The sequence below is a fragment of the Globicephala melas genome, chromosome 10 (genome assembly GCF_963455315.2).
Source record: "Globicephala melas chromosome 10, mGloMel1.2, whole genome shotgun sequence".
NCBI classification, from domain to species: Eukaryota; Metazoa; Chordata; class Mammalia; order Artiodactyla; family Delphinidae; genus Globicephala; species Globicephala melas.
The window spans coordinates 45,886,532-45,912,516 of record NC_083323.1 but is presented as its reverse complement, the minus strand read 5'-3'; the positions used below and the strand labels follow the sequence as shown (position 1 = coordinate 45,912,516).

Below are 25,985 nucleotides of genomic sequence, written 5' to 3'. Positions count from 1 at the left end.
CTGTGGACATAAAGAGGATGAAAGTCTTTATCTGGAATAAAGTAGATTCTAAATTTTAAGAAACTGATATACTTATGAGACAGTCTTAGGAAGAGGGAAAAGAAGGTCACTCTCCCAATGACAGGTAGAAAATTTTGCCTCCAGTGCAATGGAAATATTGAACAGATGATTAGGAATGCTTGGCCCAGGTGTTGGTGGATCAAAGGCTGCAAGCCAGGCTGAAAAAAGAAATAGCCAAAGGGAAAATCCAACCAATCTGCAAATGTCAGGATGATGCTGGATGACAAGGATCATTCTCTGCTTTGCCCGGATACCCAGGGACTAACAGAAAGTTTTCTAGTACATATAGAGAAAGTTACTGTCCCTGCCTTAATTATCTGAACAAATGTTCTCTAATATGCATGTTAATGCTGTGGTTTGAGAATCATGATTGTAAACTCTGATACTTAAACTACAGGGTCCAAACAGTTAAAATAAGTGAAATAGGCCAGTGTAATTCATCATCAGACAGTGCCAGGGACTATGATGAATGGGAAAGCACAAACTATCTAAAGTGGAAAAGTGGAAGCTGTTAATGCAGCCATTTGAAAACACGGCACTGTGATGCCAGATCTCCCAATTAAAAAAAAATTTTTTTTTAATTTTTATTTTTTCTGGTTCTTTTTAAAAACATTTTTTATTGGAGTATAATTGATTTACAATGTTGTGTCAGTTTCAGGTGTACAGCAAAGTGAATCTGTTATACAAATACTTATATCCACTTTTTTTAGATTCTTTTCCCATATAGGCCATTACAGAGTATTGAGTAGAGTTCCCTGTGCTATACAGTAGGTCCTTATTAGTTATCTATTTTATATATAGTAGTGTATATGTGTCAATCCCAATCTTCCAATTTATCCCTCCCCCGCTACTTACCCCCCGGTAACCATAAGTTTATTTTCTACATCTATAACTCTATTTCAGTTTTGTAGATAAGTTCATTTGTAACCTTTTTTTAGAGTCCACATATAAGGGGTATCATGATATTTGTCTTTCTCTGTCTGACTTATTTCACTCAGTATGAGCATCTCTAGGTCCATCCATGTTGCTACAAATGGCATTATTTTGATCTTTTTTTATGGCTAAGTAATATTCCATTGTATATATGTACCACATCTTCTTTATCCAGTCCTCTGCTGATGGACATGTAGGTTGCTTCCATGTCCTGGCTATTGTGAATAGTGCTGCAATGAACATTGGGGTGCATGTATCTTTTAGAATTATGGTTTTCTCCAGATATATGCCCAGGAGTGGGATTGCTGGGTTATCCCAATTTTTAAAGAAATACTTGAAATGCCAATTTTTGCATAAAACCCCCAACTTAAGAAAAAATGCACTGAAGTGTATTCAAAATTTATCTGTGGGCTGCATCCAGATTGAGGTCTACCAAATTGAAAGTCCTGTTTGACAGCGAGAAGCACAAATCGGCATTGCCACTCACACTCTTGCCTTGAGGAGGGACACGTGAGGGAAACTCTGAATGCGGTATCTCAGGAGATGCTGGGGCAGTCCTGAGCTGCCCAAAGTGGGGTATCATTACCAATGGAGAAATCACCAGGATCAGTGACTGTGGTATGCTGAACAATAGGCCCCCAACGATGTCAACATCTTCCTCCTATGAATGTGACTTTACAGGGCAAAAGGGTCTCTGCAGATGTGATTAAGTTCAGTATCTTGAGATGGGAAATTACCCTGGGTTTTCCAGGTGGGCCCAGTGTCATCACAAGAGTTGTTATAAGATAAAGGTAGGAGGGTCAGAGTCAGAGAGAGTGAAGGAAATATGATGATGGACGGCTGGGTCAGAAGGAAGCCATTGCTAGAAGAAGGCCATTAGCCAAGGAATGCAGGTGGCCTCTAGAAGCTGGAAAAGGCAAGGAACCATTTCTCCCCTAGAGCCTCTGGAAGGAACCAGCCCTGTAGATTCCCTGACTTTAGCCCAGTGAGACTTATTTTGGACTTCTGACCTCCAGAATTATATGATGATACAAGTGTGTTGTTCTAAGCCATTATGTTTACAGAGATTTGCTGCAGCAGCCATAGGAAACTAATACAGCAAGATGGAACTTCCCAAAGAGTCGGGCATCCTCTTCCGGTCCAGAGAGAAAGCTGTGGGAGAGTTAGAGAGGGAACTTTATCACAGACTCAGGCCATGAATTCCAGAGCTTCCTGGCACCAAGGGAACCTACTATCTATTAGAAGGCCCTTGACTTTCCTTGCACAGATAATTCTCCTCTTGCTAGAGCCCCAGGAGAACAGCTACCAATCATCTCCAGTCCTGACCAGACCTTCCCCAAAGCCCACAGATGAGAGGGGATGCAGAGCCATATGGTGGAAAAAACACTATCTTTAAAAATCAAACGAGCTACTTTCTGGGTGACAACCTCTGTGAGCCTTGATGTCATTATCTGTAAAATGAGAATAATAATATGACATAGCATTATGAACTAGAGGGATGAAAAGCCTCTACCATAGTGTCTTATGAACAGTGGGAACACAATACATGGTAATTCCTTTATTGTTACCCTATATTCTCTAGATTCAACATTATCACAAGGTTGAGTTTTCTACATATCCTTAGTAAATGGGCAGCTCAATGGAAACAACAACAAAAATCTTTCATTCTGATCTTCGTACTCTATTCCCTCAAACACAGAGGGAGAACAGATGCTTCTGACACTGTGGAAATGGTACATTTACAATACAACCTCCTGTCACTAGAATGTCAGAAGAATGAGAGGCTTCTAGAAAAGTCCACCATGCTTAAGCCATCCTGACAACCATCATGTACAATACACACAGTGTGTTACTAGAGCTTGTTAAAGAAGAGCTTAATTATCGCAGCTTCCAACTATGTGCTTATAGCATTCAGCAGCCTTTAGGCTTTGCAAAGATTCATAGTGACATTTGCACCAAGGTTTTCAAGGTTTATTGCATTAACTGATCAGAGGATATGTAAAGTGGTGTGAATTCACAGATTTGATCATAAAAAAACAGGCAAAGGACGTGAACAAATTTTGGAATGGATTAAAAATACAGCCAACACTTGTAATATAGAGGTTCGGTGGATTTTGAAATCCAAAAACAATGTCACAAACTCAAAAGATTTCAGGAGCCAGGCAGGAAACCCAAGGAGTAAAGGAAGAAGGATGTACCATCTGCAGGGCTAGTACAGACTGAGTTGTAGGCCCTGCTTGAAGTCCTTCCCCTGGGATTTCCATCACATCCCCGGAGCCAAAAGACTCATCTGTGGGCTGACTTCAGTTCACAGACATGGAGCATATGACCCCTCTGACTAATGGATATTTTGCTAAAAAAGTCAACAGTGCCAAACTCAGCCTGAGGGAAAAGAAGGATGTGGGAGCTGTTTGTCTTCAGAGCCATCCCTACATCAAATCACCCTCACTGCCACCTCTTAGGTGTCCACACCCTGTACTTCCCACTCTGAGTTTTCAGATCTCCACTAACCCCAGGCCTGATTTAGCCCAACTTAAAGAATATTCCAGGTCTAGATCACTCTCTTTGTGGGCAAGATTATGTTATTTGAAGACTCATTTATTCCTTTAGGACAAGGCTAGGGATCTACAGCCCCTCACGTACAGCAATATACATCATCATGCCAGGATCGATAAGGCATGCTACAGAAGTAAACAATTTGGTGGCAATATCTGGAAAATTTATATGGGGAATATCTCAGTACCTGAGTATTGCTAGATATCAAGAACTTATTCACCCCAGATATCCTGGAAATTCAGTGCCATTATTAAATTATCCTCTACTGGTGGAAATGTAGACTGTGACAGAGTATATATTTGGGGGCAGGGATCTCTCTTCACTTCATATCACACCTTGGCCTCATTTTCATAAAGAGAATAATAATGGTCAGTGGAGAAACCTGAAAGAATTCAGAGAAGTAACAATACGAGCTTTCAGAGTGGCTCTTTTAAACTTATTTTTGAAAACATAGATTTCATCTTTCTGAACAAAAGCCCATGGAAATAAATTGAATAACCTGACTTCTTAACTTTGAACTCATATAGATTTTTCATAAAGACCATGAACAGAATTGAAGTGATATGTAATTCTTTTTTAAGTTCACTCTAGTTTTTAAAGGTCATTTATAATGTGGATGTAAATAGACTTTTTTTTTTTTTGTCTGCGTTGGGTCTTCATTGCTGTGCGCGGGCTTTCTCTGGTTGCGGCGAGAGGGGCTACTCTTTGTTGCAGCATGCAGGCTTCTCATTGCGGTGGCTTCTCTTGTTGCGGAGCTCGGGCTCTAGGTGCGCGGGCTTCAGTAGTTGCGGCACACAGGCTTAGTTGCTCCGTGGCATGTGGGATCTTCACGGACCAGGGCTCGAACCCATGTCCTCTGCATTGGCAGGCAGATTCTTAACGACTGCGCCACCAGAGAAGCCCCGTAAATATAACTTTATGTTCAGAAACAGTTTTTATTTCATGTTTGTAAAAATATTTACTCTTATTTCTATAGAAGGTCATATAGTGGCACATAAAATAGGCTTCACGAAGACAGGTGGGTTCAGTGCACAGACGCTGGAAAGGGTCTGCCTGAGTTCAAATCTTTTCTCCATGACATATTTCCCATCTTAAATGTCTTTTGAAAAAAAGATGGCAGAAACATCCTGATGCCTAACAAGTCAACTCTTCCATTCTTTTTGGGCAAGGGTAGAGGTGTGACAATAAAGATCTCTAAATGTAATAAGTTTGGTAGAGGGCTTGGTCATAGACAGTATCTCAATAAATTATAATAAATTATAATCCATCCAGAGATTCCTACTACAAGAAATACAACACTGAACTTTAAAACAATTTTATGATACCTGACATTGGTGCCTAAACAATTATTTCAAAGTGTCTTCATATGCATTGATTCATTTGTTCCTCACCAAAATCCTTGTGAGGGAAATGGAACAGACATTAATATCCTAATTTTTCATAAGAAAAATTGAGATTCAGGTGATCTGGTTCAAGATTCTTCAGTCCCTGACGAGCTTTCAGTCTCAAGTGAGCCACCTCATATTTCTGGTCCTATCTGAAAAATAAGTGAGTTAGACAGGTAGGTGGTGTGTAAGACCACTTCCTCTACTAGTACTTGTGCAAATTTAAAGATCAAGTGGTGGGAACAGGCCAGACTTAACTGTGTGGTAAATTGATCAGGCCGCCAACTTGTGGAGCTGAGCTTTGAGACTTTACTCCTCTTGCCAGTGCCTCGATAGTGATGGAACCCTGAGAGAACGCATGCCAATCAAGATGCCTGGGAGAGCTGGGTGTCTAGTGATTTCATTTACAAAGAGAAGTGATTGCACAGGAACCAGAATTCTTTTTTTTTTTGTTATTTGTTTTTGTTATTTTAATTTCTTGGGAACCAGAATTCTTAAAACCCATTTTCTTTGGAGTATTTTCATCCTGAAGTTAAGCTGGATGGGAGGGCTAGTCTTGAACAGAAGTCACCTTTGTTGATTCTAAAATCAAACCTAGGGGTAAGAGAGGAATAAAGACACAGACCTACTAGAGAATGGACTTGAGGATATGGGGAGGGGGAAGGGTAAGCTGTGACAAAGCGAGAGAGAGGCATGGACATATATACACTACCAAACGTAAGGTAGATAGCTAGTGGGAAGCAGCCGCATAGCACAGGGAGATCAGCTTGGTGCTTTGTGACCGCCTGGAGGGGTGGGATAGGGAGGGTGGGTGGGAGGGAGGGAGACGCAAGAGGGAAGAGATATGGGAACATATGTATATATATAACTGACTCATTTTGTTGTAAAGCAGAAACTAACACACCATTGTAAAGCAATTATACTCCAATAAAGATGTTAAAAAAATAAAATAAAATAAAAAATAAAATAAAAGCAAAAGGAATTTAAATGATCAATGAAAAAAGTCTTTAAGATAGCTGAAGGATTTTCTGACTATGCATGAAACTATGGAATCCTTTGACAAAGACTCCATTCCCTGGGAGAGTGCTGGGTGTACAGGACCACACTCGGCATGTATTCTCTCTCCTTTTGTGAGCCATCTTCGCTATCTTCTACTGGGGTCATTTGTCTAGGCTACAACTTTACCCTGAGACTATACCAGGGACATGGTCGGGGGAGGTAAGAAAGAAAATAAATGTTCCCAGACACCAACACTCAGGACAGTATAAAGACCAGAGTCTGTAAATTTCAGTGACATGGTGGCAGGATGCAGGGAGAGTGAGTGACAAACAGAGCTTGTCATTAAAGAATCTGTCAGTATGTCATGATGGAGGTGATCACCCTTTTCTAAGCTGGTGATTTGAGGTTATACATTTTTCTTGCTGTGTGATAAGTGGGTTCTGAGGCTATTAATACCCCAAGCACACTGAAAATGGTGTCCAGTGGTTATAAATAATAGACCCCAGCCTTTTAACTGCTGCTCATTAGCTAACTTTTTTGAAAACAAATTTTTCTTAAGAACTGAATAATCACTGAAGTATCAAGCTAAACTCATAAACTGTACTCTTTGGGTCTTCACTGAGAGTTTATTGGCTGATGTTTAAATGTTTAGGGCAAATGCTGTCCTCTGGTTTTAAAGTCCAAACTTTTCAAACATATCAGAGACAACCAAGCAGGTAGGGTAGAGGCAGGTACAGCCAGTGACAGAGACATTCAGAGAAGTAAGGAAACTCACAAAACTAACAGACTGCACACTGTAATAAAGGAAATCAACTGATCTGCCGTCATCCAGAAAGGGCAAGTTATTCTTGGTAGCTTCTTTAAGAAACTAGAAGTAATAATGAGATATAAATTTATACCTATCAGTCACAAAAATACTGATAACATCGCTGCTGATAGAGATGAAGGGTGGTTACTTAGTACTTATTGGTAGAAATGCAAATTACTACTGTCTTTGGGAAACAAATCCAGCTATATACTACTTCAGTCTGGCAATATCACTTTTGGGAAACTATTCTGTAGAAATAAAAGCACTAGCATGTAGCAGCATATGTACAAAGATGTTTTTATAACGTTATTCATAGGGCCAAAAATAAGGGTGGAAACAATGTGAGTTATCATGAATAGAGAAAGGGTTGAATAAATTATGGTATAACCGCATCATGAAGTAGTATGACCATTGACTAGAAAAGTTTTCCATGAGTATCAGTGGGACAGAAAGGAAAAAAGAGCAAAGAAGTATTTATAATATTATACCATTTTTGTGGAACATAAAATGACAAAAATTCCAATATAGGTATATGTATACATGTACATATATGTGTGTGATCATGCATGTATATGGATATGTATGTATGTGTGGATTATATGAGCATGAAGAAAATAAATAAAAGGATACATATTAGGTTCTTAGTATGAATGACCAGGATAATATGGGCGTTCAACAGAAGAAGATAAAGTGGATGAAGGGAAGGAAGACAGGGGAAGGAAAACACAAAACATACTAAACAAGAATGATTACAATAAAAATAAAATGATTTCTCACTTATGTAGAACTATGCATGCATACGCTTATCCACATATAAAGAAACTAGGGAAAGATAAATGAAAGAGTTAAATGTGCCTTGTAAAAATGACCATGATATATCGTTAAGTAGAAAAAAGAGAGACAGCCACAAAAAAGTTATTTTTAAAAGGAGGCGAATATAAACGTTTGAACACAATTAAAATTTTGTATAGCAAAATACACCATAAAAAAAGAGAAATGAGAATCTCGAAATAAATCTATGCAACCCATATGGCAGACAAAGGGATTATATCTCAATAAACAGAGATTCTACAAATTGTTAAGAAAAAGATAATTAACCTGATACACAAGTAACAAATAAGCTATTGCATGAGAGGAAATAAAATATTCAACACACATGAGAGATGCTCAGTCTTTTACATGGTCACGGAAATGCAAATGTAAGCAATAACGAGGTGCAGTTCTTTCCCCCACTCCCCAGATCAGCAAAAATGAAAAAGAATCAACAATCAGCTGCTGCTGGAGAGATTTTGAATCAGTCAGGTGTCTTTATACATTACTGGTCAGAGGGCGAATTGCTACAACTGTCCAGAAAATAATAATTTGGTAATATATTAAATACTCTTGGGATAAATAATCTCTCTTTTGAAAATCTCTTATTCATATATATAAAAATACATAAATGAACAATATATACGTATGTACATACTATATGTACAAGCACATATGTGCGTAAATATATACATACATATTATATACACACATACGTATATACGTTCTTTTTTCTCTAAGGGTGTATATTAAAGACACTTATTGCAGCAATTTTGTCATGGCAATTACAAAACACATAAAGAACAACCGAATGTACACTGAATCTGAGGAACAGTTTAAGAAAATGTGGTATATAAAAACTTCAAAATTTTAAATTATTTAGAATTAGTCTTCTGTTTAGAAGAAATAAGTCAAATTTATATCTAAAAGACTTCAAGGTATATCTATGACCTGCTATTATTAAGCAAAGCAAGCTGTAGAGTCTGACCCAATTTTTAAAAAACAATTGAAAACACTATATATGCATTTAAAACAAAGAAATGTGTAATATAAATTTAAAAGATTCACATCCCTACATAATTATAAAGGTAAGCTTCAATTACCTAGAGTATGTGTTTATATGTGTGGAATCCTTATTACCTGATCTTCCCTAATAAATTGGGAATAAATGATGAGGTTATTAATTATTAGGTTATCAATAAGTTAGTCTGCATTTGGATTAATAACACCTTTAAAAAATAAAAGTCTTTTTTTGTAACAGAAACTACTGACAATACAGCAAGTGTTAAGATCCTGACGGCAATTAATACATTATTTTACTTCAGAAAATTCTAGGCAAAAAGAAGGCATTGCATCTGGGAGCATGACAAGAGGTGAACGCAGAGCAGGTGTTAGGACATTCTGGCTGACAGAAGAGATGGTTAGGCTTTCAGCAGATAAGAATAGCAGGTGGGAGTTTCACAAGACAAGGCCAATGGCAACATGAAAAGCTACCAGGAGGTAGAGGTGTGGGCTGGCTGTGACATCCGAGTTGAAAGACAGAACTAGTAATAAGGCAGGTTTCCAGGCTCAGAGAAACTGAAGTGCTGGTTGGCCGAACAAAGCAGACACTCAAGAAAGGAAGGTGATGTCAAGAACCCAGGTAATTAGCAATGGAACTTAAGGAGGGTTTTAGTCAGGGCCACCACGTGTGGTTGTGTGGGCTGTGTGATGCACAGCTTCAGGGGATGCTGTTGGCTTAAGCTACAGTGCGAGGGGTACCTCCTAGGTATGTATAGCAAGGCAAGAAGCCCATTACAGTCCTGGGATTTTACCCCAAGATCAGAGTAGATCAGCAACAAAACTGACAACCTGCTGATTATCACCATCACCATCATCACCACCACCACCGACAACATGACTGTGCTGGCTGACATTATGACAATGTGCTATGCTTTACAGAACACATTCACTGGTCCTAGAAAGAGCCAAAGAAGGTAGCCAGGTCAGATATTACAATTGTCATTAAAATGGAAGAACAAAGACTCAGAAATGTTCACTGACTTGCCCAAGATCTCAAAGGTAGTCAGTGGCAGAACAGGCATGTGAACTCCAGACATCGCCTTCTAAAACCATTCTGTTCCCACTGTCTTAAACTGCTCACGATGGGAATGAAGATTGGTCCATGACATTGGGACTGGGTTGAGGTTGGGGCCTGCTGAGCAGTGAGCCAAACAGATCATCATACGCATCGTAATTTTAAAATATGAATTATATTTTCTTATTTTTTCAAACCCAAGGGGTAAACAAATTCTCCTTAGAAGGGGATTTCCTGCTGTGTAGCATTCAGACTCAACTTGTCCATACTGATTTCTATTTTGTTGTAGTGACTATTTGTTTAGACAGAATATATTACACAAAGGATTTATGGCAGCTTACAAAAACACATATAATACAAAATAAAACTGAATAAAAAGTAAGGAAATGAAGAAATTGAATTAGAAGGAAAATGAGTGAAGAAAAGAAAACAATCAGCCAAGAATGAGGTTAGTTCACAAAATAAATAAGGCCCTCAATACAGTTCTCTCTATTTGCTAGAGGTAGACCACAAATTTGGCTCTCAGCTTTTCAGCAGTCAAGAGAAAGAGGGAAACATGATTCACAGCATTTAAGAGATACAATTATAAGCCAGTGGCTCAGGAGAAATACAAGTATTCTTGGTACTAAGACTAGAAAGCTCTATTTTCCATGGTTTCCTATAATGCTAATAATAGCAGTCAGTTTTTATAAGGATCTTACTATGTGTCAGGCATGACGCTAAGTGCTTTGAATGCTTTATCTCCTTCAATTCCCACATGAATATCATAGTATTATTAGTATCATTTTTTTTTTACAAATGAGGAAAATGAAATACAGAGATGTTAAGTAAGTCCCTGAAGGAAACACAATTAATAAGTACCTCATTTGGGATTCCAACACAGTTCCGCGGACTCCAAAGTTATGCTTCTACCACACAGCTTCCATTTGGGAGCTATACCTTGATCCAATCCCTAAGTAACCCTGAATATACAACAGAACCCCTCAATATCCAATCTAATAGAGTCCCCACCACTTCCTCTCTGCCACATAATTTCATTTTGTTTTCTTCATTGCACTTACCACCATCTGAAATATCTTCAGTTGCTCGACTTATTTTACTGTCTTTCTCCTATCAGAACGTGAACTACACAGCTGCAATGATCTTGTTTATCTTGCCACTCTTGTATCACCAGAGCCTACTTTACTGCCTAAGACATAGGAGGCACTCAATGATATTTCTGAATGAATGAATGTTTCAAGGAGCAGGTATTAATTAGGTGTTCATCAAACCTTTTGCATGTCTGAGGATCCAGTTGCCCCTACTTATTCTCAGTTCCTTCTCCAGTCTCCATGATTTATCTATACTAGTTACTCACCAGAAATATATTGTTTTCTATAACTTGGCTATTTTTCATAATCCAGCTTGGCATAGATTTGATTTTATTCAGTTGATCTTGTAATTTTAAAAATTATGTTTAAGAATAAAGATGATACCATTACTTGTCATACATGAAGAAATTTTAAGACATTCATTTGCCCATAAAAAAATGATTGCTGATTTCTAAAAGTCTACTTTCAAAGAATTTGCATAGAGGCCTATTCCATACAGATTTTGCTATTTGCTGCCCAATAATTCCTATTTAAAAAATGGACCAGGGGCTTCCCTGGTGGCGCAGTGGTTTAGAGTCCGCCTGCCGATGCAGGGGACACGGGTTCGTGCTCCAGGTCCGGAAAGATCGCACATGCCGCGGAATGGCTAGGCCCGTGAGCCATGGCCGCTGAACCTGCGCATCCGGAGCCCGTGCTCCGCAACGGGAGAGGCCACAACAGTGAGAGGCCCGCGTACCACAAAAAACCAAACCAAAACAACAAAAAAACCAGACCAGTTCTAAGCAACTTAATGGCTTAAAGCACAAAGAACCACATGTTAACTTGTTCTGGTTAAACACCTAATTCTAGTTGTCATGTTTTCAGGCAGGAAAAGTAGTCAAATTCTTAAACAGTGCAGCTTCACTAGGTCAATAATGCTCCCATTATTAGAAAATTAAGAGGCTTTTGAACTATAGACACACGAACACATAGAGAGCCCCAAGATATTCAGAATAAATGAACGACATTCATAAATGCAATCCAGGAAATCTGGGATTAAGACTGTTAGCCCTGATTGTCTTAAGTCATATGCTCAGTGTTCTCTAAGTCCTTCCGGCTCTCTTGGAATCTGTATCACATGGCTGTCATTTCCAGAAAGGGGGGCAAACAAATCTCACAAACATCGCTCCCTGCAATCTTAGGAACTGTCTGTGAACATCTGGCCTATCCCTCAAAAGTAGGTCTCTTTGCTTCTTGTTTCTTGAAGTTTTCTGTTGCTAATTTACTGTTTCAGTTAAATGACTAAATCATATGAACATGTAGGCTAAACTGAAAGATATGTAAAGTTGATGATGTCCTCTTGATTTATTTTTCTGGATTCAGGTGGTCCAAATGTAGCAGACAGGTAAGGAAAGAAGCAACTTGGGCTATGAACAATGGCTGGATTATACTTTCATACTTCAAAAAGAAAATTTGGAAAATGTATAAAGTACAAGATAATGACCCATCTCCTCTATGAAAACACAATAATAAATGGCTAAGGTGCTGTGATATTGTGATTTATAATAAGAAAAAATATTTTGGTCTTCATCCACAGTTCCTGGCACCCTCATAGTTTCCTACATAAGAGCAATGGAAACATCTTTCTTAATTTAGTTTTGTTCCCAGTTCCTGAACTAACTCAAGTCATGAAGGCGAAAGAGGTATGTTTTGTTATTCATAACAAGCCCTTTCACCCACACCTGACTTTATGTTAATGAGGTGACTTTTGGACCACCCATCCCCCAAAAGATGAGGGCACGTTGCCAGGAGAAATAACCTAATGATGAGAGGGACAGAATTTTCAGTCCAATCCCCCAGCCTCTAGGGGAGGGAGAAGGGTTGGAGGTTGAATCCATTACCAATGACCAATGATTTAATCAATCGTGCCTATGTAATGAAGCCTCTATAAAAACCCAAAAGAACAGGGTTTGGAGAGATTCCAGGTTGGTGGAGGTGCTTGGAGAGTGGCTCACCCAGAGAGGGCAGGGGAGTGCTGTGTCCCGTCTCACATAACTTGCCCTTTGCATCTTTCCATCTGCCTTTTCCCAAGTTATATTTTTAATAATAAACTGGTAATCTAGTGAGTAAACTGCTATCCTGAGCTCTGTGAGCCACTCCAGCAAATTAATTAAACCCAATAAAGGGGTCGTGGGAACTCCAGTTTATAGCCAGTTGATCAGAAACACAGGTAACAACCTGGATTTGTGATTGGCACCTGAATGGAAGCGGGGGGCAGTCTTATAGGACTGAGCCCTTAACCTGTAGAATCTGGTGCTCTCTCCAAGTAGATAGTGTCAGAACTGAATTAAATTGTGGGATACCCAGCTGGTGTCGCAGAATTGCTTGGTATGGCAATTCGCCCCCTCTTCACATTTGGTGGCCAGAAATGTCATGAGTGAAGTATTGAGAGTAATGTAGAGAGTAGAGGAGAAACACAGGAGGAATTCTTCCTTTGCTTTTTGGTGTTAGAAGTGGAATTTGCTATAACAGTTCTGGTTCACGAAAACATGTGGTTTGGGAAGGAAAAGGATGAAAGGGCAGGGGATAAGAACATTTGATTCCTGGGCGGCCACGTGGTCAGCCATGGTATGAAGCAGCAGCTGTGCTGTGCTCATTTACTAAAGATAAAAGTTACCAGTGAGTAAGCTTCATAACTTTGCTTAGGGAGACAACCTTCCAGAGACTTTTAGCTCCTATGTTTTCTTAAAACAAGAGAAAGGAACAAATTATTTCTACCATCTGAGTTACAGGGATCATCTTGAGAAAACGAAGTCATTTGCTGAATGGTGCCAATCCCATCCTGCACCGGCAAGGCCAGATGCCCAGAAAGCCCAGTTTAATTATCCATTGGTAGTTAGATTTTAAATACAGCATTGTGCAGTAAAAAAAAAAAAACAAAAAACTAAGAATAATTTATAGGTATTTATGATTAGAGAGGAACAGAGAAAGAAGGAAAGAAAGAAAGAGGTACAAAGTCATTCACAGAGGGTGCAAGAGAACAGTTCTTAACAACTAGCAAACCAAAGGTAATTTTTGGACAAGTAAATATTTGCTCCAAAGAAAAGATATCCTCTTTGTTTATCTGCAGACTCCATTTGTTTACACATTATTGTGAAAAGTTTGGACTAAAAGAAGAGTTTTTAAGGTCTAACGTAATGAGACACAGTACTTTCCATCTTCTTCAATGAAAAGTCCTGAAATACAATATGCTCTTAACAGAACATCCTTTTTTTGTCCTGCTAATTTCTTTGGCTGCTTTAAATATTTCCCTTGCTTGAGATTTAAGGTCTATGGAACACGCATAATTTGGCCAAGTGCAAAAAAATAGATACCATATTACAATTATATAGAGAGTTCATAAAGAAAGTAGTTTCCCTTAAGATAAGCTCCCTAATTCTCTCAATATTATTAAGTAGGTAGTTGCAATGAAAAAAAATACTCTATTTGATATATTCAACATTTATTTCTCCTTCTCAGAATTAGTTGCCTTAACTTACTGAATGTGTTGGGAATATGTCAATACATAGAACTGTAAAATCTATTACACAATGGAATTTTTAGCAGCTCATAAAAGTGATGCTATATAACGATAGTTAATGACATGGAGAAGTGTCCATAATATAAACTAAGTAAAAAAAACTATAAAACCTTATGCATGCAGATTGCATATTTTTATAAAAAATGGTCTACATTCACATATATATAAAAGACCATATAGATACATATATCAAGATGAGATTGTTATCTAACAGTTAAGGATTATTTTTACTTCCTCCTTTTCCTTTGCTATATTTCTAAATATTCTGAAACTCTATGAAAATATATTCCTTTTGGAGTTAAAATAAAAACATTACTAAATATCCAATGTCCAATTAGTATGATCATTAAACCAGTTCTCTTAAGACATCAATCATCCTAATGTTGAGTCTAATTATGCAAAACAAACAGATGTACTACGTGGTCCAGTGTTGAAACTTCACACAGACATTGCCTAAGCTTGACCTCTAGCTTTCCAGAATGTGTTCCAGCATCCTCCTTGCTGCTTTAGTAGCTAGAAATGTAGAAAAGCAACAGATGGTGACAGTTGTGACTGTCAGGATGCCAAGCTCAAGAATGGAATTTCTACTTCAAGATGATTTTGCAGGGGTACAATAATATCTGGAGAATCAAAGCACAAAGTTTTCCAAAATGCAAACGTTTGGGACTTAAAAAGAAAGGTGATTATGTAAGAAGCTCTTATAGTTTAACATTAAGCCTTTAGGTTAAGAAAAGAGTAGAAAGTTAACCAGATACCTGAAGTAGATTACAGAATTTCTTCTTCTAGACTTTCTTAAAGTGAAATCTAATTTGACATTATAATTCATTTTTTATGATGATCTATAGGATGGCCATTACAGGTCTTTCACATTTTAACCTCTGGCTCCAACATGAACACCTAGCTATCGATGACTGTATGTTCAGAGCATGAGAATTTACATTATCATTAGCTTAAATAGAATATAATTCATGAAGTTAAATTTTCTGTTGGGAAAATTTATACTTTCCCAAAGCAAATCAAAAAATTAACTTACATTAAACATTACATTAAAAATTAACATGTTTGAGTTTTGAAGTCACACAAATCTGAATTCTGCCTCTAGCACTTTTTTTTTTTTGGATCCCCGACTCTACTAATTTTTTTTTAACATCTTTATTGGAGTATAATTGCTGTACAATGGTGTGTTAGTTGCTGCTGTATAACAAAGTGAATCAGCTATACGTAGGCATATATCCCCATACACCCTCCCTCTTGTATCTCCCTTCCACCCTCCCTATCCCATCCCTCTATGTCATCACAAAGCACAGAGCTGATCTGCCTCTAGCACTTTTTATTAAGCAATTAACCTGGAGAAAGTTATTGATTTAGGGCCTTGATTTTTTTTGTCTGTAAATTGTCATCTAATCATGAGGGGCTTTTTTTTTAATGCTCAAACGTTCTTTGTTGACACAATTTCTTCCACCTTTACAATATACGACGCAATTTCAGTAGCCATATGGTTTCAGCACACAGCTACCTCTCCTGAAGTTTACACGAGGTCCTTAAATCCTCATGTTCCCTGAACTTTATAGGTAGAAGTGCATAACAAGCAATGGCATAATACAAAGATTCTCCAATTTTGCTTTGAAGACTGTGACACCTAAACTCCAAGATAGTCCCCAATGATCCCTGCCTCCTGGTATTCATGCCCTCTGCAGTCCCCTCCCCATGAGTGTGGGCGAGACCTAGCAACTCATTTCTAATGAATAGAATACAGTGGAAATGATGGTGTGTGACTTGAAGACGAGGTCATACATGGCACTGTGGTGTCTCTCTCTCCTCACATATTCTGGGGGAAGCCATGTCTGAGCAGTCCTGTGGAGAGGTCCACGTGTTGAGGAACTGAAGCCTCCTGCCAATACCCATGTGAGCGAGCTTGGAAGTGAATCCTTCAGCTTAGTCAAGTCTTCAAAGACTTAGCCCTGCCTGACAGTTTGACTGCAGTAAGCCCTGAGGCAGAACTACACAACTAATCTGCTCCCAGATTCCTGACCTTCAGAAACTATGTGAAATAATAAATAGTCCTTGTTTAGAGCTGCTAGATGTTGAGGTAATATGTTATGCAACAATAGACAACAAATACACAGACCAAATCCAAAATGATAAGGTGGTAGGGTCTACAGAAAAAAATGCCATTTTCAAGGTAGACGTAACTACATTTATTTGAAAATCAAGGAAAAGAACTACACATTTGATTGTTTTAATAAAAGTACTACCATATAAAACCATGGCAGAGATTTTTCTCTCAGGCTTTTATATTCATTCCTTCCAGGAACTTGGGTCTAGTGTCCCAGGACAGCATTGGAAGGCATCAGAGTCACATCCTACACTGCAGTAGACTTGTGTCTTATATCCATGTAGTATTTTGGACTTGGTATTTACTATATGGCCCCGAATACCCTTGACACATAATAATTCATAATTTTCCCAAAGCCTGCATTTGCTTCCCATGTTCTGTGAGTTTGCCCACCACAAGCAACTCACTTAGCCTATGTACTAATGTAGCTTTTCTGGTCCCCACCACATAAGCAGTCACTATCAAGAAGTATACAGGTTACAGTGGTTTTCACAAATTTGAAACATTCTTGGGATAAAATATCCTGGGTCCAACAGATTGCCCTAAGTCACAGTCCTCATAGGCAAACAGTCTGGGTGTTAGGACACAGCCCAGGTACCTTAATTTTCTCCGGTGTCAGAGTGAATCTGCTGCCTTTTTGGGCCACTGTCAGAGAGTTTAGAGTATGACTTTAGTCACCCTGTTTTTGTACAAGAATCATATTCTTGAGGCCAAGTTGTAAGCTGTCATATCCTCATTATTTCTTGAAGGGGCTATCATGTCTTAGTAAAAACTACAGTCTAGATCTCTGCTTTAGCATACATTTAGCTGCTATCTGGTGTCTATTCTGCCTTTGGTTGTTAATAGTGTCCCAATTTTTATTCAGGTAACCTCCCCTCTCATAAACAGATTATGGGTTTTTAGGGATGCTCTCAGGGTAAGGCATATGGTTTAGGTTTGAGATAATTTGCCTTATTTTACCACCTGGCCACAAACTGTTCAGGGATGAAGTAAGTAATTAACTTAAATTGGTCTATAGGGATGCTCAGGATATTATTGACAGTTGTGAAAGACTCATTCTTTCCCACTGAATATGAACCTCCAAGGATAAAACTCCAGGAGTTTCAGGAAACCATGATAAGATGAAAAAGAATCAGTCTGAGAATAAAGTCACTCCATGGAAAGCAGAGATGGGAGATTGATCCTGGCCAATTATTTGAGCCCTTGATCAAACTACACCTAAAGCTAGATATACTACAGAAGTGTTGTTATTTGAACCATGAAATGTTCTTTAGTTTTGATTGGGTTCTTGTCACTTGCTACAAAATATTCTTTACCATTAAGCCTTCCCTGACATGGAAGAATTCCAGGGGTAGTTATACAGCTTAAACTCACCTTTTGGGACATTCACTATACTAATACAAAATTATGATTAAACTAATTTGTCTATTAAAAAACAATTATTTATGCACATCACATAACACACTAAATGCTACAAAATTTATTTACTGTAGCAAAGAAATGAGAAGGCAAGACTTTCAAAGCCCTTCAAACCACATCTAGGAATTATCTGTTTACCTGCAAGATGAAACTCAAAAACTTGGTCAACAGCAGAACCAAGTTGAGGAGAGGCATAAACCAGAGCTCAGGATGTAACTGAAACACAGAGTTATCCAGAGCTTTTGGCTTTAATGGTCTTTGAAATCAACCACTTGATAAAAATCTTTGCAAAGAATGTTTTGTGTCAAAAAACAAGGGAATGTCTGTCTGGGTGATGGTCTGGGTGAGTGGTGAGCAAGACAAGAAGCTTCAGGATTCTAGGAATCTCACAGCGACCATCTCAGGCTCTTGGAGACTCCCCATCATCTTCTCATGTGCTCACAGAAGTCTTCCCACTGCCCCCAAAACTGCCACTCTATCTTCTCTTTTCTCCTCCTTTCTCCTTCTCCCTCTCTTCCCTCCTTCCCTCCCTCCATCCCTCCATTCCTTCCTCTCCTGTCCCCTTCCCTCCCCTTCCCTTCCCTTTCCCCCTTCCCTTCCCTCCCGTCCTTCTCCTCCCCTTTCCTTTCTCCTCCTCCTCCTCTTCTTCCACCTTTCCTCCTATTCCTTCCCTTTATTTTCCTTCCTTCAATGAAAGGACTAATCCACAATCTCCCCATCCTTTATATTCCAAAGCCTACCTATTCCCCAGTTCTCTCGGTTTTTCTCCTTCATCACTTTAAATATGTCCTGCCAGTCCCTCTGGCTTGCAGAGTTTCTGCTGAAAGATCAGCTGTTAACCTTATGGGGATTCCCTTGTGTGTTATTTGTTGTTTTTCCCTTGCTGCTTTTAATATGTTTTCTTTGTATTTAATTTTTGACAGTTTGATTAATATGTGTCTTGGCGTATTTCTCCTTGGATTTATCCTGTATGGGACTTTCTGTGCTTCCTGGACTTGATTAACTATTTCCTTTCCCATATTAGGGAAGTTTGCAACTGTAATCTCTTCAAATAGTTTCTCAGTCCCTTTCTTTTTCTCTTCTTCTTCTGGAACCCCTATAATTCGAATGTTGGTGCGTTTAATGTTGTCCCAGAGGTCTCTGAGACTGTCCTCAGTTCTTTTCATTCTTTTTTCTTTATTCTGCTCTGCAGTAGTTATTTCCACTATTTCACCTTTCAGGTCACTTATCCGTTCTTCTGCCTCAGTTATTCTGCTATTGATCCCTTCTAGAGTATTTTTAATTTCATTTATTGTGTTGTTCATCGTTGTTTGTTTGCTCTTTAGTTCTTCTAGGTCCTTGTTAAATATTTCTTGTATTTTCTCCATTCTATTTCCAAGATTGTGGATCATCTTTACTATCATTACTCTGAATTCTTTTTCAGGTAGACTGCCTATTTCCTCTTCATTTGTTAGGTCTGGTGGGTTTTTATCTTGCTCTTTCATCTGCTGTGTGTTTTTCTGTCTTCTCATTTTGCTTATCTTACTGTGTTTGGGGTCCCGTTTTTGCAGACTGCATGTTCGTAGTTCCCGTTGTTTTTGGTGTCTGTCCCCAGTGGCTAAGGTTGGTTCAGTGGGTTGTGTAGGCTTCCTGGTGGAGGGCACTAGTGCCTGTGTTCTGGTGGATGAGGCTGGATCTTGTCTTTCTTGTGGGCAAGTCCACGTTTGGTGGTGTGTTTTGGGGTGTCTGTGGACTTATTGTGATTTTAGGCAGCCCCTCTGCTAATGGGTGGGGTTGTGTTCCTGTCTCGCTAGTTGTTTGGCATAGGATGTCCAGTACTGTAGCTTGCTGGTCGTTGAGTGAAGCTGGGTGCTGGTATTGAGATGGAGATCTCTGGGAGATTTTCGCCTCCCCAGGTCTCTCATACTTTGCCCAAGCTAAAATGTTCTTCACCCAGCAACCTATGCTGAACTTGCTGAACTGGAATAGCCTGCAGCTGCTTCCACTCTACCATTTTCCCTCACACCCCGGGGTTCCCTCCTTCCTAAAGTGGTAGCCTTGTGGCCTGATGTATATTGATGGAATTCTCAGCACTCATTTGGTTAAAGTCATTTTTTTTCTCCTACCACAGCCTTGACCTTGAGGACATTCATATTCCCTGTATATTGCATTTGTACAAAAATCTTAATAACAGCTTCTTAATTGAACCTCTGGAATATAATTAGAATGCTTTGGGATAAACATTCTAATTGTGCTGTCCTCTCCTTGGAATAAATAAACTGCATATTTTCCTGACTCTAAAAGAAAGAAGATAAAGGAAAAAATTCATTTGTGGACAAATGTTCTTATGAAATGCTTTGCGCCAGAAACTTGGAATCAGGAAAGGAGGAGGGATACATGCATCTTTCATGTTCCTGTTAAATTTTTAATTTTAAAACTCATGGTTTTGATGATGTCAGAAACAAGTGAGAGAGAAAGAAACAATTGATCTCTCCTCTGAGCTAGGAAGATTTAAAAGTTATGTACTTGTATATTTTGGAAGTTGGGAGTGGCTTTTTACTCTGGCTAAAAGAAAATCACAATAATTTCCCCAATTCAGGAAATGGATACTCATTAATACTGCTCATTTTGGTATAAATGAAGCCACAAAATAATTCTTTGGTACCACAAGAATTCTTTTGGTACCATATATTACACACACACACACGTATGCAAACACATATCAATTACTCAACCAAATTCATTTAGCAGCTGAAATATCTCCCTTTCATCATGTACGTTCTATTCCTAAATCTCTTTTCTGTAAAGCATGAACCTTCAAACCCGCTGATACTTGGTTAAATGCTGACCCTCTGCTTTTTTCGAGTAAGCTGAAAATTATTGATTTATTTAAAAATAACTCCACTTCCCTGGTTTTCCTACTAAATCACCATGTGCATAAGTAATGTAAGTGGATTACAGGAAACATTAGCACTAGCAATGGTTGTTGCAAGCCACCAGCGCCATGGCACCGTTAGAGACTAGATCAAGAGAGGTTAGGGAAGGCTAAGCCGCAAAATCGCCCATTGCCTTCATGTCATCCTCACCCAAAAGAAAAAGCACAGCTTCTTCATGAATCTCCAAACCACAAATGAGCTAAAAGTGAAAGGACCTGCCAGAGTTCCTCACTGATGCCTTTTATTCTCCATAATATTAAATTAACTAGACAGTACATGACATTATAAGATAGAACAAACCTCTTGAACCGTAATTCACAGCGACTTTAGGAGTTGACGACTATGGGTGGATGATGGTCAATAGAGGAAATATCTCTCCTGAGCCTGAGCATTAGCACAGGCATATCCAGATACAGCGACATTATTAACATCATTTGTCTTCACTCAATAGACACAGTGCATGGCTTTCACCTTCAGAACATCTGTTACTCGTGTAAATGCAGAAAATTTGTTCAAGTATTTCAGGAAGCCAAATCACCCACATATTTTCTCTTAACAACAGCTCATCTTATGTTCTCTATTTATGATTCTTATTGGCTTACCAACATTTCTCCCCAGACATTTCCCAAGCAAAACTAGAGACTCCATTGCACTTGTGGATGCCCCAAATGATGGGTATTTCTAGATACCCCGAATGATGGCCAGATCATAATAAATATTGAATGGATGCTAGTTGAAAACATCAATGAATGGATCTTTGATTCTCAATACTAAGTGTCCTATATGTAGTAGATTAAAAAAATAAATAAAAGGAAAAAAGCTTATTAATTTTAATTACATTAGGTTTATAGAGAGGTTGCCAAAATGCAAACATGGTTTCATTGAATCATCCTGCCTTAAAAGTCAACATATTTGGTTATGGTTGGGGGCAGAAATGCAATTAACAACCATTTAGCTACTGACTTGTAGTTTTAATGTGGATCCTCCTATTGTAATTTTAAACTCGAGAGGGACTATAGTCCAAACAGTGTGTCAACCTTAGCATGTGTTTAAACTATGATACATCCACAAATTGGGAACCTCTGGCCTGGTTACATACCCTAAGAATACAAAAATGGACCCATTACATCACCTTGATTAATAAAAGGTGATGCTTGTTCAGTGATATTAGGAATATTATCCATCAATTACTTCCAAACCATCTTATCTACTCCAGTTATAGAAAACTCTCCTCCCTGTACATCACTCTCTCCCTTTCAGGGTCTCTTCATTTCTTGTAATTTGAGTCAAGTGACCAGAAGATCTTTAATAAGTACTATTTATTTACATAAACTGAGACTCAGGCCTATCTGCTTAGAACAGATTATCACAGAAGTCAGGAGGCTCCATAGGATATGATCCAACATAACTGTAAGGACTTCCTGAAGCAATTTTTTGTTCAAATTATTAAACACCTACTATGCACCTTGCATTGTGCTGTGTAGAGAAGATACAGACAAGGTTTCTTATTTTATGGGCTTACATTCAAGAGGAAGCCAACAGATAATAATCAAGTAACAAAAAAGAAATACCAGAGAATAAGAAGTGCTATGGTAAATAGTCATTGAGATCCAATGATAACTATTCACCATTAGGTTTTGTTTGTTTGTTTGTTTTAAAGTATCAACCACAGAGGAAACCATCAGATGAGTATCAGTTAAATGCAGTACTTACCACCACAATCACATTTGCTGCTGGGATTGGCAGGTTTTCCACTTCAAGGTCTTGACCAGCCATGGCCAGTAGATTGAGAGATGGGTCATATGCAGGTCTAGGAAATGCTGAATTAACAATTTGGTGGCGTTTGCTTATTTGAGCTTTAGAAGAGGAATGGTAGCTATGTTTCTGTATGTTTTGTGGAGCTATATCCAGGCTCTTCTCAATGTCTTGTGAATGGTGATAAATGAAAGCTGGCTTCCCACTCTTCTTCTGATGAATTGCCAAAAAGTGATCATTATTTCTTGAAAGGCACCCTGAAAGGGGGAAGAAACAGAAACGAAAATCAAAGACCTTATTCAGTAAGTTGAATAGAATATCTGATAAAGAGAATTACCCGTTCTTAGGAAGCTTTAAGGCTTGTGAAGGATTTAGATCAGTTCATCTCCATTTTTGTCCCTGCTCCATTATCCCCGACAATGAGAACACACTTGGTGGTATGGAGTCATCTCAGAGACTTTGGGTGGACAGAAGTGGGTATAGTCAAAAAAGTTCTATTTAAAAGATATTCTAATGCCTCTTTTAGTTAGGAATTTCCTCCTTTATCTAAGCTCATGGTCGTAATACCCCATTGAGCATCTCTTCTTGGATGTCCTAACTGTTCCTCAAATGACAACCATTTGTATCATATTCAAGCTTTCTTCCCTTTAATCAATAGCATTTCACACAATTCTTATTTTATACTTCTTTTATCCTACTTATAATCAACTATGTCCAATTTTTAAGATACTTATAGACTATTTTAAGCTGACTCAGGGAAGGAATCTGAGTATATGCATTGTGGTAGCAACTTCCAGTTGTGTAATGATATCCATTCTCTCCTTCTTACTTAGTAATATGGCCATCTAGATAAAGTAGTACATCTCCTTTATTTCTTCTGTTAGGGAAATATCCACTGACTTGAATAACTTTTTCCTATTTGCCATTGGCCACAGGAGGAAACAGATAACATACACATGTGAGTCAAAAGAATATCACTAGGTCAAACACCAATTAGAAAAGTAAGTTTAAGACCTTCTGTATAAGATGATACGCAGATTGAACAGATCACAACATAGTAATGCCGCCCACACTGTCCTAGCGACCCTAGGCACCGCAGATTTCCCCTGGGTATGCCTATGGCAACAACCGCTGTACAAGTGCTGTCCTTAGAAGATTACTTCCCTCCTTTTATAAGAATTCTGGGGTGCCTAGAATTCTCACTGAATATTTATAGTAGAGGAATTGCTAGTTTTTACAGCTTTTTCCATCCATCAAGCCTCTGTGACCAGTATATATTTCTAGCACCTTCAGCAATCCTGTCTTACCAGTATGCTGTCAAATTTCACTTAGAGATAGGAAGACAGGTTATTTTTTCAGTCAGCTCAAGTGCTTTCATCATGATATAATAGTTTGGGAATCACTGGGTCCCAGGGACTTTAGGCTTTTACAGCATTCAAATCACAAATACATTTCACATGAATTCTGAGATAGTCATATTGGGTTGGCCAAAAAGTTCGTTCGGGTTTTTCCTTAAGGTGTTACAGAAAACCCGAACGAAATTTTTGGCCAACCCAAGAGAAACTAGTCCTCATGTCTTCAATCCTGAGCATGCTGAATTGACTGTAATTTTTTTTTTAAAAAAAAATCAACCTACCATAATTTGCCAAAGATGATGATTGGACAGTGTTACCTTGAAATGACTGTAAACTTTGTTTCTCTGAATGAAATAAGATTTCCTCAGATTTGGAAATGACATTGTCATTAGGAACATATGTAAATGAATATGGTCCTTCACTGTTAATATTCTTGCAGTTTTTGTTTGTTTGTTTTTTTGCGGTACGCGGGCCTCTCACTGTTGTGGCCTCTCCTGTTGCGGAGCACAGGCTCCGGAGGCGCAGGCTTAGCGGCCACGGCTCCCGGGCCCAGCCACTCCGCGGCACATGGGATCCTTCCAGACCGGGGCACGAACCCGTGTCCCCTGCATCGGTAGGCGGACTCTCAACCACTGTGCCACCAGGGAAGCCCTATTGCAGTTTTATTAATGGAGACTAGTGCTAAAATATTTTAGATGTATATTAACTTTCTGACCACAAATGTTTGTTTAGTATTTTACTAAAAGTAATTCACTAAATGATACTGTAGTGTCCTACAGCATTTCTATACTACAGGTGAAGTTTCCTCCCTCCCCTATTAAAGGACTGAGTCTGACATTGTGAAGAGCAACAATGACATGGTCACCTTGGGGTTAAGAAATAGAGCACATGTATTATTTTTATCCTAGTTGACTTTTTAAATACTCCTCATTTAAAGATGGTCTCTTGTTTCAGGAAAGGCATACTGCATACTTGAATGAATTCGGGTTTTTCACCTGAGGGATTGGCTCTTCTACCAAAAAGAGGAATCTATAACATTCAGTAGCATGGCAGCTGTATCTAACATGATAGTGCTATCGAAATAGTCATGTTAATAAAAACTAACATGCAAAAAAAGCTTGCAAGATTCAGGAAGCAAAAAAAAAAACCCATAGTGGGGGATGGCAAAGAATTTCACTAAGAAAGAGAAGCGGCTCAGAAGATCAGAGAATGCAGATTTATAAGGAAGGGAAAAATGAATGAAGAACTGAGAAAATTACACAGTTATCTTCAATCTTTCTTTTTATATGATCTCAGTCACAGAAAACCTTTTCAGAGCCACCTTATGTAAACAGAATAGGTGAGTCCAACTAACAGATGTCTCTTGTGCTAAAATTGGCCTACAGGGAAAGGTAAAAAAATCTAATTTTAAGTGCAGTTGAAACACAACTAACATTTCCCAGCCCTATCCCGTCATATATGTGTGAAAGGACTTAGTCCTGCTTTGTCCTTGAGTAATGAGAACCAAGATGGCAGCACAATATTAGGAACCCCACCATAGCCATTAGGTAAGAAAAAGTTTTCCAAAGTGTTGTGCTTAGATCCCTACATCAGAATTACCTAGGATATTAAGATGCAGATTCCCAGATCTTAGCCTAGAACTACCATAGCAGACCTCTGGATACGCAGCCTACAAATCTGGATTTCTAATTGAAATTTTCTCACTTTCCAACCCTAAAGTTGAGGACCACCAAGCTAGTATCTGGAATAAGTTTTAGTTTTTCTGTCTTCAAACATTACCCCTCTATCATCACCTCCTTCACTTTGACATTATAAATATACTCAAGTAAACATTTTAGAAATGTTAAGATTGAGATGTCTGTTAGATATCAAAGTGGAGATGTTGAATTAGAAATTTAATAAATGTTTAGTTCATGGTTGGAGAGAGAGAGATTTGTGTCATCCAATACAGATAAAATTTAAAGTCAAGTGACTGGAGATTGATTGAGAAGAGTATATAGGACAGAACTCTTGGTAGAATTACAATACTTAGTGTCAAGGAGCTGAATGAAATGGAGCCAGCAAAGATAAATGAGAAGGAATGGTAGTAAAGTAGGAGGAAAACCAAGAAAGAGTAGTTCATAGAAGATTAAGAAAAAAAATGTTTT

At 38.5% G+C, this 25,985-nt stretch overlaps 1 protein-coding gene across 1 annotated transcript in view; it reads right to left on the bottom strand.

The window, feature by feature from the left end:
* PTPRR (protein tyrosine phosphatase receptor type R) overlaps positions 1-25,985 on the bottom strand; it is a 254,556-nt gene that overhangs the window by 210,417 nt on the left and 18,154 nt on the right. Inside the window, exon 2 of the mRNA XM_030866278.2 lies at positions 22,442-22,740. Within this exon, the coding sequence (XP_030722138.1) occupies positions 22,442-22,740 (299 nt within the window). The remainder of the gene's footprint in view (positions 1-22,441; positions 22,741-25,985) is intronic.